This window comes from Chrysochloris asiatica, unplaced genomic scaffold (assembly GCF_000296735.1).
Source record: "Chrysochloris asiatica unplaced genomic scaffold, ChrAsi1.0 scaffold00037, whole genome shotgun sequence".
Lineage (NCBI taxonomy): Eukaryota > Metazoa > Chordata > Mammalia > Afrosoricida > Chrysochloridae > Chrysochloris > Chrysochloris asiatica.
In genome coordinates, this window is record NW_006408555.1 from 20,844,035 (window position 1) to 20,856,993 (window position 12,959).

At 52.3% G+C, this 12,959-nt stretch overlaps 1 protein-coding gene across 1 annotated transcript in view; it reads right to left on the reverse strand.

Moving 5' to 3' along the window:
- Nucleotides 1-3,936: 3,936 nt before the first annotated feature.
- Nucleotides 3,937-12,959, reverse strand: part of WWP2 (WW domain containing E3 ubiquitin protein ligase 2) — a 185,585-nt gene continuing 176,562 nt past the window's right edge. Inside the window, exons 14-24 of the mRNA XM_006860202.1 lie at nucleotides 12,819-12,894; nucleotides 12,486-12,557; nucleotides 12,207-12,295; nucleotides 10,507-10,666; nucleotides 8,968-9,101; nucleotides 8,498-8,638; nucleotides 6,822-6,942; nucleotides 6,391-6,495; nucleotides 5,112-5,208; nucleotides 4,809-4,881; nucleotides 3,937-4,180 (exon numbers count right to left, since the gene is read on the reverse strand). Coding sequence (XP_006860264.1) covers nucleotides 4,081-4,180; nucleotides 4,809-4,881; nucleotides 5,112-5,208; nucleotides 6,391-6,495; nucleotides 6,822-6,942; nucleotides 8,498-8,638; nucleotides 8,968-9,101; nucleotides 10,507-10,666; nucleotides 12,207-12,295; nucleotides 12,486-12,557; nucleotides 12,819-12,894 — 1,168 coding nt within the window. The 3' untranslated portion in view covers nucleotides 3,937-4,080. The remainder of the gene's footprint in view (nucleotides 4,181-4,808; nucleotides 4,882-5,111; nucleotides 5,209-6,390; nucleotides 6,496-6,821; nucleotides 6,943-8,497; nucleotides 8,639-8,967; nucleotides 9,102-10,506; nucleotides 10,667-12,206; nucleotides 12,296-12,485; nucleotides 12,558-12,818; nucleotides 12,895-12,959) is intronic.

A 12,959-nucleotide genomic window follows, 5' to 3' on the forward strand; every position in this document is an offset into this window, starting at 1 on the left:
TCCATCCGTGGAGACCTGCATGTCCTATGATGCTGCACAGGGGATGCTCAGCCATCCATCCGTGGAGACCTGCATGTCCTATGATGCTGCACAGGTTCAGAGGAAGCTCCAGACTGAGACAGACTAGGAAGAAAGCCTAGCCATCTACTACTGAAACATCCACCAATGAAAACCGTTTAGGATGTGGGGTTACCAGGGGTCCGGGCCAACTTGATGGAAACTGACAACAGACAGCTAAGGCAATTTCTTAAAATACTGCGTATGAATTCCATTGGATACACTGCTGTAAAACACTTTGAGTTTTACAAAAGCAAAGATACCACCTTGTGAACTACCTGATCCAAGACATGGTCATCCCAATGGCCTCAAATTCACGTGAAAACTGGATTATGAAAAAAGGAAACCAAAAGAAAGAAGTGGTGTACTCAAATACTGAAGATGCCATGCACTGCCAGATGAGCAAAGGAACCAGCTGTAGAGGAAACATCAGAATGCTCCTTGGGAGTAAGCAGGATAAGACTTTGGCTCACTTACTGTGGATTGCGCCCAAACCATGCTGTATCTGTGACTAATTCCATCAGAAACTTATTACGGTCTGTGCGCAGGGAAAGGGGGCCTTCCTGCTTATTTAACTGAACGCACTTCAGAATAACGGGGGGAGGGGGGGTTAGAAGACATAATAAAGCAAGGCAATTAAGAAACCTTAGGGGACAGAACTGTGCAAGGAAAAAAGAATTATATACTATTTAGCTCTGGAATAAACAATTTATATAATTATGATCATGTCAACACTGGTGTTGACTTCTCAGCTTTAGTACTAACTGTTTTCAAAAGATATAGAAGATTTCATGATGGTTACAGAACAGAAAGTCCATGTTAAGTAAGCAAACAGAAACAATGGGTTAATGCACGGGACTGCAAAGTCGGTTTGAACCACAAGGCTGGTGGCTCAAGCTCACCAGCTGCTCCTTGGAAATCCTATACAAGGTCACAATCGGTCGGAACCAACTCAAGGGCACTTAACAACATGGTCACTGAGAGGGACAGGGCAGGTATCTGCCCAAAGTTACAAGATGGAAAGGCAAGTGGGAGAGCATAAAGGTGCATTCTACAAAGCGGAACAGCAAGAGATAGCGGCCAGGCTTGAAAACATGAGAACATTTTTGAAGGGAGACACTGTTGGGATTTTTTTTTCAGTTTATCTGGAAGAATCCAGAAGAAACTGGCAACAGTAGTTGCCTGAGGAGGAATCATGTGTCTGAGGAGCAAACGAGCGAGTCTCTTCACCTCACTCGTTTGTGGAGGTTGTGAAGTGCCGTGGAGTCGATTCCAACTGGAGCGACCCTGTACAGGCTTGCTGAGGCTCTAAAGCTTCGGAAGCAGAAAGCCTCCTCTATGTCCTCAGCTAGGCTGGTGGGCTCAAGCCGCAGCCCTGTGGTTCGCAGTCCAGTGTTCATCGTACGGAGCCACCCTTGCTTTAGAAACTTTAAAAAAGTTTTTAATGAAAAGAAGGGGGTGTCATCGCGACCTGACTCCCGGACACTGTAATGAACGTGCAGCACGTATGCACGAGCCCTGCCCTGGGCCGCACAGTTCACAGCCATAAGTCAGTGGTGGACACACTGAAGTGTCCGTGAGTACAAGACAGATGTCTGACAGAGCCACTCTTTTAATGAAACGCTGCACAGTAATTAAAGAATGAAGTAGGTCTGCATGGACAAGCATGAACAGTGTGCCTAATCTCTCACTCAGTGAAAAACCCAGGTGTTCACCATAGATACTGAAAAATGGTACGTATATACAACTGCCCAGAGGGTTACCTCTGGAGGTATGGGTGGATAGAACAATTTTCACCTGAACATTGTCTTCTTGTTTGCTCTAAGAAGCCTGTACCACATTTGGACTTTTTTCCAAAAATTTTCAAAGTATAAATGCCACCGTGCCCTGTGTGTGGGGAGTGAATTCAGCTGAAGAGCTCCAGGGAGATGCCTGCTGCCTGGCTCTGGCCCCCACGGGTGAAGACACTTCCATGTCAAATGCACCAAAACCCAGCATCGTGGTCTCTCGTCCTACCTCTAACCTTCAACTGTCAAAAGAGTCGGTGGCAAATCTCAAGATCTGGGAGTCCTTCCACGCCCTTGGAAGCTGTGACACTTTAATAAATGTTTCTTCAATGGACAACTGCCCAGAACACTGTCCCCATGAGCTGCTGTCTGAAGCCCACCGAACCTGAGCCACAGCTGTTCAGAGAAGGCCCGGCCTGACCAGGGGAGGCAGAGGCCCCCGAAAAGGCATGGTGGGCCAGCTTACTGAAGCCTGAACACAGTGGTCCCTGGACATGGCTTCAGCCACCCATCATGCCCAATTTGTGGTGGTCTTGGTTAATGACGCATATGCTTCTCAAAACCAGCAAGGTCTGGAACATCTGCCTCTATCAGAGCCCGGAGGATCTAGTGGGGCCCAGAGGTGTGGAAGGGCCGCGACTCTGCAGACATCCACACCAACATCACCCACAGCTGCTGATTGTTTATTGCACAAGAAACTGGCAATACCGAGGCGAGGGGGCGGGCATTACAGAACAATCTGGTGACCAACCCAGTGCTTCGAAGGGCACTCCATACAGACATGGCAGTTATATACACATATGTACACACACACAGACACACTCTGAACACCCGTGAGTCTGAAGCCTCCAAACCCGGCACAGCAGCTCCCACTGTGTGCTGGGATACAGAGGACGGAAGGTGGAGCTTGCAGGGCGCTGGGCCACACAGATGCGCATGCGCAGTAACACAAGCTGACCTCCCGCTGACCTGGGGAGAGGAAGTGGTTCTGAGAGACAGGAGCTACACCTCAAAAGCAGATGGAAATTAGGCACCGGGACTCCGGGGGGCCTGTTCAGGGGGTGTTCACACATCATTGCTACAGTATCCCAGCAGGGCAAGTCCACCTTCAAGAGTTCAGTAAATGCCGGAAAGCCCATGTCAGAGGCTGATGGGAGCAGCAGATACCTAACCGGATTACTAGCAGTAACGCTGGGCCCTTCAGTTAGTGTTCAACACATTTCCTGCAGGCCACGAGCACTGGAGGCCCACCTGCCCAGGAGAACTGTGCGGTTAGGGGCAGGGGAGTGGGGCTTACTAGCAAAGGGAATCGTCTATTGCAGGCGATCAGGCTGTGGGTGGTGCTTGGGACACTGGCCCCTTTCCTGCTGGGCCAAGTCTGCATGAGCTTCCAGAACCAACAGGATGCTTCCCGAGCGAGCGGAGCAGTCACTGGGGAGACTGACTAACGGGGCTGGCTGGACCCCTCAAAGTCCCCACAACACCTGGTGCGCCAGCTCCTGACAGAAAGTGACAGCAGATACCAAAACAAAACACAAAGCAACCTCCACACAGATGCTTCAGGTGCGCACACAGAAGGAATAGGGCGCGTTTAAAGGAGCTGTTTCCACCCCACAGAGACCCAAGCAGCTAAGGTAACCTTTATTTACTACAAATAGTGACCTGGCCAGCCCAGGTTGAGCAAAGGCCCGCAGTCGCTCGCTCACTCGCTCTCCGTCTGCCTGGCTGGAGTCCCATGAGAAAGGGAACCAAAGGCCCAGAGGTCGAGAGATCCCTACTTCCTACAGCTCTCTGGGATATTCTACTTCAAACAAAGCCCCGGCCTCCTCAGTCCAGAAGAGCCACCCTAGAGTCTGATGTCCACCTTGAACCACCACCCTGTGAGGCAAGGTCCCTGCTTCAGCCCACCAGGCCGGGCACCTGCCCTCGCACATGCATGCACACCTGGGGCTCGTCTTCAGAGAAGGGCAGGAGAGCATGGCAGAGAGGGTAGGCCCTCTAGACTTTGTAATGGGTGATGGGGCCAAAGGGGACTAGTGGGCTTTATTCCAGGTGAGGGTTGGGAAGCAGGGCCTCCTGGGGTCAGGCTCTGCTGCCACCAACGCAATGACAGTGTGGTTCACTGGCAGGCTCACCATCCTGCAGGGCCCACCAAGGGCTGCCCAGCCAGCAGCCTCTCGGGCAGGGAGGACTCCTGACTACATGTGTACTGAGGGGTGGGCAGGGGTGGCCTCAGTCACTCCTGCCCAAAGCCCTCTGTCTCCTCGATGGCATACAGCAGCTTCTCCTTCATCTGTTCGTAGCTCTTGTACGGTGGGAGGTCCAGACGGTTGAAACTGTGGGTAGAGGGGAGTGAGGCTATCAGCATAGGGGAGACTGGGGCTCTAACTGGCCGCAGGGGACAGTCTAAGCCATTCACCGCCACTTTGGTACCATCACAAGGACCAGCCAGATGAGCGCCTGGGTCCTAGAGGTCAGGCCAAGCCAGGCCTTCACTCTTTATGTTCCGGGATCTTGGAGCAGGAGGAGGGCTGGGGAAATGGGAAGGCAGCTCATGGTTCACTAGAATAGCAGTATTTCAATATTAAACACCTGTTCAAGCTCAGCAACCACGCCTCAGAAACCCTATGCAGGGTCGCCATGAGTCAGAAGCAACTCAACAGCACTTAACAACAACATGGCTTTCTACTCCTGCCAAGATTCACAGATTTGGAAATCCTATACAAAGTCACTATGAGTCGGAACCGACTCAACAACACTTACCAACAAGAAGTTGGCTGCAAGGGCATTTAACTGCTACAACAGCTTCCTTAAACCAAAGGCCTGAAGCAGAGATGCCCCACACATCACAGCTCCCTTTCTCCCACCCCACAGTCCCGGAGTGGAGGCCCCACTGGGCTGCCCCAGGAGCACAGCTTGGACCCTAAAGTTCCCAGTTTCTCCCACTGAGACCAGTGTGCTCACCATGTGTGGCTTCGGGGCAGCCAGGTTTCCTTGCCAACCTTGTCAACGCAAAACTTCTGTGGCCCATTGCTACCTGTCAGCCAAAGAAACATACACCAGATGTCAGCAAGTGTCCCCTTCTCAAGCAAGACATGCTGAGCCCATCCATAGGCTGAGGGAGGGTCTCCACGGGGCCTGGCTATTCCCCACCCCCACAAACCTATGAGGAAGGCAGGGGGGACACACACTAGAAGGAGAAGGGAACCCTCTTTCTGAACTGTCCTCACTTCACCCCAAGGCACCAGCAGGGCGAGGGAAGCGTACCAATGAGTTCAGCAAATCCTCCAACAGGCAGGCGGCAAGTCCCAGTAACAAACTGCAGCAGGCGGATTCTTTTCTCGTTGTCCATCTCCTTCACCACCTGCAACTCAGAAAGTCACGCCCTGGTCAGGGGCCGCTCAGCCCAGGCCCCAGCCCTCACACGTGACCTTTGGAATCCATCAGGCCGGAGTCTGCTGCTGCTGCTGCTGCTGCTGCTGCTGGGAACTCAAAGCCCACCCAGGTGGACCCTGCGGTGATAACTACCAACCAACCATGAAACTCCCAATTCGCTGCCTCGGAGGAGCTGGGTTTATAGGAGAGTTTCCCATCCACAGGATTACTCTGTATCTCAGGGACCTCAGGCCAGGGATGCACGTCCCCTGCAAGTTCTGCTTTTAAAAACCCCCCTAAGGATGAGAGTGATGGCAAAATAGGGGGTGGTCAGCCGCTGTTGAATTGGCTTGATGCATGGCGACCCCATGCGCTATGGCATGAAGCAATGGCCGGTCCTGCAATGTCCCCAAGCCTGGTTGTAGATCAGACCCTGGTGAGCCACAGGCAGATGTTTGGATATAGCTTTCCAGGTCTTTCTTACTAGGCTGCCTGCTCTCTGAAAACCCAGCTGAAGCCCGTTCAATATAATAGTACCACATACGCTCCATGAGGTGCGCTGACTAGTAATCAAACCAGGTCTCCTGCACCAGAGGCAAAGATGCTACCACTGAACCATCTCAACACCCCCACTGAAATGGAAGGGGGACTCTTGCTGGAAGATGAAAATGTTCTGGAATCAGAGAGTGGTGAGCACCGTACTACATCGTGCACAGCCCCACACTGACCAGCAAACCGTACAGTGCATACAGCAAGGTGAATTTTACGTCATGTGGGATTGGTCAGCAGCAGCAGCACTCTCCATTCCTGCTAAGGTTTGGTTTATCATCTCCTTTTGCAAGTTGTAAGGAGCTCCCCCACCCGGTGGGGCAGTGGCAAAGCACCAGGCTGCTAACTACAAGGTGAGTGCTTGGAAGTGCCCACCAGCAGCTCTATGGCTTCCGTAAAGATGTCTGCCTTGGCAACCCCATGGGGCAGTTCTCCTCTGTCCTGTATGGTGGCTAGGAGTCGGAATTCACCCGACAGCCGCGGCTATTTACAAGTTGGAGGCGGTGAGGAAGTCAGAGCACAAACTCAGGGTTCCTGAAGTTCTACTTCCTTTGGTCAGTGCTGAGACCTTTGCCCCTGACACCCCTCCCCACCACCAGCAGAAGCGGGGCCCAACACCCACCTGCCAGAACCACTGGATCTGCTTGCTGTTCTTGGTGTAGTGCCGGTAAATGGTGTTCTTATGCCAGTCACTCATGTCTATCTCCTGCATGCCGCACAGCATCAGCTGGGGAGACACGGGGCATCAGTAACCCCTGAACCAGCCTCCCCTCATCCTGAAGGGCCTCTGCCCTGCCATCATTAGCAAATGAAATCGTCCCCAACATCTACAACAGCTATTGCTGGAAGTGAGAATGATCCAGATCAAACAAGCCCCTGCTTTCTGAACGTGGACTCCCTTAAAATAAGGAGCCAGGACCCAAATCCAAACTCTCTACCTGCTGTCTTCTGTCCTCATCGAGTTTGGGGTTAACTAGGTCCACAGAGAAGAGATCAAATGCAGGCTGACCCCAGAAAAAGGAGCTCACAGTCCCAACCACAGCGGACACTCACCTCCAGCTCTTTCTCATCAAAGTAACGCAACCACTCCAGGGGGGCCACCTCATTGAAGCCATCCAGGAAGGCTCTGGTCTGCTCCTCCACACCTCGGGTGAAACGCCAGTCGGTCAGCAGCCTAAAACCAAAGACTCAATGTTCAGAAGCAGTTCGTTACCTGCCTGCCAGTGTGGCTGTTCTTACAGGGACAATGGATCAGCTTAGAGGCAACTCGGGGACATGGACACCCAGAGGTACAACCTTGAAGCTCTCACAGTAACCAGCAGATGAGCAGATAAACAGATGAGGTGCATGGACGCAACAGAACACTACTCAGTCATACGCCGAACTAGAGTGCTGCTGTGTGTCATAATAGGAACGTTGAAAACATCACGCTGACAGAGGCAGGGTACTCAAATGACAGATGCTGTATGATTTCACTTAGATGAAATCAGCAAATATACAGAAACCAAAGATTATTAGTAGAGTCCATGGGCAGGAGTCTTAGTGTGATAATGACTACTAACCTCAAGGTTGGTGGTTCAAACCTACCTGCTACCTCTCAGAAACCCTACACAGGGTTGCTATAAGTTGGAACTGACTTGCCAGCACTTAACCACCACCATGGGAAAAAAGGGACATGGGGGAGCTTCTGCTTAGGGGACATTGAGTTTATGTTAATAGTGGTGAAATGATTTGGAATATGAGAATGATTGCACACAACCAATGTTACTGAATTGTATGCATAAAAATTGTTCAGCTGACACATATTTTGTATGTATATTTTCTTAATAAAAAGAAATTTTTATTAAGAAAATCTACTTTTTTTAAAAAGAAAATCTACTTTAAAAACCAATAATAATGAGGAAAAAAAAACACCTCACAGTAGCCTGGAGATTTCTGAGTCTGAAATCACTGTGAATCATCCCCCAACTACCACCTCCTCCTCTACTAGTGACCTCCACCATCCACCATCCACCTGCATCTCCATTAACATCTCCTCCCCTCCACCCTCCTCAAACTCCACCATCCACCTCCACCTCCACCTCCTTCCCCACCATCCACCTCCACCATCCACCTCCACCTCCTTCCCCACCATCCACCCCCACCATCCACCTCCACCATCCACCTCCCCAACACTGTTCACCTAGCCTACCACCATCCACCCACCACCACCATTCCCATAACTTTCTCCACCACCATCCACCCACCACTATCACCACCAGAGCCATGAAAGTGTGGGGATTTTAAAAAGGCTACACTAGAGACCTGAAGGATGTGTCTGGGAGAATTTGCACACGTACACATATGAGATGATGATTTTAAACACACAGAACACAGAACTCTTTTCACTTCCATTAAGTGAAAGGAGGAGGCATCTAAGTTTATGCCTCTTCAGAGACATTCAACCGGCAATCCTGAAGTCCACCACATAGGAGTGATGGCTGAACCAGAGTAACCAAGAGCTAGTAACAAATTGTTATGGGCTCTGGCTTGCCCGACTCTTCTTGTCACGTGGCTGGTCTCTGACAACTATTCAAGGCAGATGCAATAATTGGAGGTGCTGGCTACCCCTGGTGACCTACGGGCCACATGTGGGGCGTAAGAGTAGAAAACCCTTTCTCCTCTCTGCTGCCCCTTCCTACAGCCCCACCCCTGCCCCCCATACTGTGCCCCCAGCATTTGAGACTCACATGATATACTCTTCCTTATTCTCCTCTGTGACTCGGATGTTCTCACCCCCTTCCTTCAGCTCATGGGTTGTCACCTTGCCCAGGATCTCCATGTCTTGGATGAAGTACAGCTCTAGGCCACATTCTTCTAGGTTGTTTTCTCTAGGGACAGGAGAGACCAAGAGAAGTGATTTCTATCTTAAAAGGGTCTTCCCAAATCCTGCTCCATCACTCATTTTTAGTGCAATGAAATACCGAAGAGCTCAGAGGTGGCTTAGAATCCTGAACAACAGCATGGGACATCTTCGTGATGCACGGAGAGCATTCCAGAGCTGCCCTCCAAGGGGGCCTAGAAGCTGTTCATCTACAAGAGCAACGATCAAGGCTGGGCCAGAGCTTGGAGACAGTCTGTTGAGCACAGAAAGGCTATCGGCCCACTCCCCATCCAGAGACCTCCCTTCTCCAAGTGCTGGGCATGGGAAGACACTCACTTGATCCAGACAATGGAGTTGTAGAATTCAGGGTCGATGGACTCTAGGTCTTTCAGGGTTGGTCTCTTGTTGAGCATCCGCTTGTAGAAAGGGAGGGTGAAGCCAGTATCAATGAACTTTCCGTGGTACAGCGCCTGAGGAGAGAAGACACATGACAAAGGGCTTTTGGCCCTCCCAGGACACCATCCAAGGCAGGTTCCGGGATGCTCTGAATCACAGTCCTACTGTGACCTGCCTTCCTTCCCTACTAGTTCCTGAGCATCTGGCAACCTCAGGGGGCCACTGGGAAAAAAACAATGTTCTCTTTCCTGACTTTGTCCCTGAACAGACTCATCCCACCTTCCAGACCAAGGTATCAAGCAGAACCTGCCGCTCAGGAACCCATCTCCAGCTGCTGCTTGCGCAACACACCACCAAGCTGGCCCCCTGGCTAAGCAGAGAACTGCCCTGTGCTCACAGAGGACACTTGTTGAGAACAGCTCCAGGTGCCAAGCAGTCCTGACTCACTGGCTCTTGGAGCTGGAGGCAGAGGCAGCCAAACAGACGCAGACGCCATAGAGAGTGAGAGCAGGCGGGCCAATGGTGAGTAACAGTCTAGGGTTTTACTGGTTTGTCCTATCAGCTGCCAGGCTGGCCGCGTCTCTGGATCTGAGAAGAATGTGCCCACTTCCTGAGCCCAGTTTCTTGGCCAAGAACTTCCAGACGACAGGGAAGGGACATATTTAGTCAAGGGCTCTTGGGGCCCTTGGATCCTCCTGAGAGGGGAGCAAGGCCGAGTACTCAGGAAATCAGGGAATGAAGAAAAGGAAAGTTAGCAGTGAAGCTGTTCAAGCTACCAAATATGGCAGCTGGACTGTAAGTGTGTCAGGAGCTACCTTCCTCCATCCTGGTTCTCCACACTCACAGACACGCTACACTGAGACGCCCCCTTTCCATAGTCACACGGTCTCCCTATTTCTACGTCAATACAGCTATTGTGAGTCCTCTCCCCACTACACGCCCACTTTCAGACTGAAGCCGCCAACATCCTATACCAACTGGTCTGCCAGGGTTCTGTTCAAATCCCCTTCCAGAAGGCCTGAGTGTCTCCATAGGACATTCCCAAGCATGCCTACCAGTATCCTGGTGACAGATGGTGGCGCTTCTCAGACACGCAGCTGGTATGTGGTTAGGGTTTCCCTCAGCCCCATCACCCAACACCCTGAACAGGACGCACAGTAAATGTCAAGTTGAGTCCTGAGATCCAGGGACCCTTGACAAGTCCTATAGAAATCAAACTACAAAGCCCCTCTCCACATCCCTGGGGGACCTCCAGGAAGGCTATGGTCTGACAGTTTTTTTCTGTCGTTTTTAGGCTAGGAGTTATCTGAGGTGCACGTCAGTTCGAGGGGGCAACTGCACAGGCTCTGCCTTCCTCAGAGGCTGCCAATCCTGGAGGACTCAGACTGAGTGTGCGTTCCCTCAGTGCCCCTGCACACACCGCCAGGGCACAGAAGAGGAAGGGAGCCCTGGCACTAGGACGGTGCCTGACCCTCTTACCATAGCGATGAATCTGCCAATGAACCGGAAGTAGGTGAGGTGGTCAGGGTTGATGGATGAGGCCGGGTTGATCTGCAGACAGTAATTGTTCTTGCCGGCGTATTCAAATAGACAGTACATGGGGTTGAGTACCTCATGGGAAAGGAGGAAGAACCACTCTCTGTGAGGGAAGACAGAGAGAACACAAAGATAAGGGACCTCTCTCCAAACCCCTGCACAGGGGCGGTGACCCTCCTCTGCCTCCGTTTCCTGAGGGGGGGCATGCCCCACCAGGATAAGCTGCTGAGTTAACCATTCCTGGCCGGTGATCAGTGAGCAGAGCAAGGCACGAGGTGGACGCTCGGGGAGCAGTCCAAGACTCGGCATCACAGCATCTAATGGCAGACCTCGGGCTACTGTGCACAGTTGTGCAGGCTGGACACTGCACAAGGGCCCTACAGAGACGAGTCACATTTCCTGCAAATGGTAGTCCGGCCACATTTTTCTGATAGAATCAGGATAGCACGACCACTCTCTCTACCAGACGGACGTGCCCTGGAGGAAGGCTGGTGCAAAGGTGTGAAACCCACATTACGCCAAGCTGCAGTCAGAACAGCAGCCAGCCTGCTTCCACTGGGCCTGAGCAGGCAGAGTAAGGTGACCGGTATTCACACTGCCCTAACTCCTTCCGCACCAGCACTCCCCGAGACGGCCACCCCCTCAGCCGACCCCATTCTCTTTCCCCTTCTTCCACGCATGCACCAGAACCAACACCCATGCCTTTGCAGCTCTGTGCACCCTTGGGGGTAACAAGCCTCACGGCTGTGGCTGGACAGACGAGGAGTCCTTTGATGCAGAGGGTGCCCCGGTATCCTTTCCGTGGTTCTATCCTGTGGTAGAACAGCATGACGTAACCTACCATAGGGTAAAACCACTGGCAGGACACAGAGAGAAAGACACACACAGAGGGCAGGAGCCACACCAGAAGCCCACCAAGCAGAGCCTGAAGAGAAGGTCACCACAGGAAAAAAGAACAATCAGTCCACCAGGCAGGCCAATGCCACCAGAGTACCAACACCAAGCGAGAAGACACCCCTGCACCGTGAGAGGCACCGCCGACCCAGACGCTCCTTCTCTCTGCCAGGGCCCTTCTGCCCCTCCTCCAAGGTAGTGTGTCTCCAAGGAGTCTGGTCACGCTTTGGGATGGACTGAGGTGAGGGCAAGACAATACTTTGGGGCTGTCTTGATGGTTACCCAAGTCAGTTTCATTCTATTGACCCTGAACGTAGGATACGCAGCCCAGTACGGACCAAGGCCTTTCAGCCATCATGTTGACACCAAGCCACACTGACTTTATGTGCCTCACTGCCTTGAGAAGAAATCAGGGTCGGTCTGACTGGACAACCACACAACACTGATAGATGCCCAGCCCGTGTCCGGGCCGCTGTCCTGATTGGTGAAGTTTAGCCATCATGACATATTACTGGGTGGAAGAGCCTTTGTCCCAGACCCCTCCCTTGGGGCCCCCAGTGTCCCCATGATCCAACAGCTAACAGGGCCCCTGAAGAGACTATCAAGAATTCTGGGTGTCTGCTCTCAAGTTTGGAGAGGCAGTAGGTGAGATCTGGGAATGAACCTGAGCAAGGAAGGGCAGCTTTCTGGCCATGGGCCCAGAGCAGGGGCAGGGACCCAGCAGGACCTCTGAGGGCACCTGAGCTCACCTGGCAATCCCGCCATAGTCCAGGCCTTCCTCCCCACGCATGATGATGTAGAGCCGTCGGCGCAGGTCGTAAGGTTTCATGTTCATGATCTGGGGAGACAGCATTGCGTGGTCAGCTGGTACCCTCACCCTCCCTTCCAGAGCAGGCTGTAGGTGGGGGCAGGTCTGCTGTCCAGCAGACATTGGACATCGGGCCCAGGCCATGGCAACTCTCCAGAGTTTAACAGGCCACATGACAGAAGACAGGGTGGTGGAAATGGTTCGTTGATTGCTGTCTCACCTGCTGGAAAGAATCTTCAAACAGCGTCTGCCTGGAAACACTGATCTTCACGTGGCTGGGGAGGGCGTTCGACTGGAAAGAAGGGAAAAAAGACAAAACTCCAAGCTGGGCCTCGAGTGGGAATCAGTCCGTCTAGCCACCCCTAGGCTGCAGAAGGCGAGCCTGATCTCCCAAAAATGGAAGCTGACTTCCTTGAGGCCTGCTTTCTGCTGAAATAGACCAAGAGGGCCTCAGCCAGTCACCTGGGGTCAGGTGAGAGACCTGCATTCACCTCAATCCCAGTCTCTGCTGCAGGGAAAGCTCTGTCATCCCCACTGTAGTGGGAGAACTCACATGGCAGAGGAAGCGGAACTGATGATACTTCCATCGGAAACTCCGGTCGTAGGCTCCGGGGGACCCCTGCTTCGTCCTAAGAAGAGCAGAAATGCGCTGTAACTAGTGATTTGTTTTTGTTAGCCCTAAGGAAAACCAGCC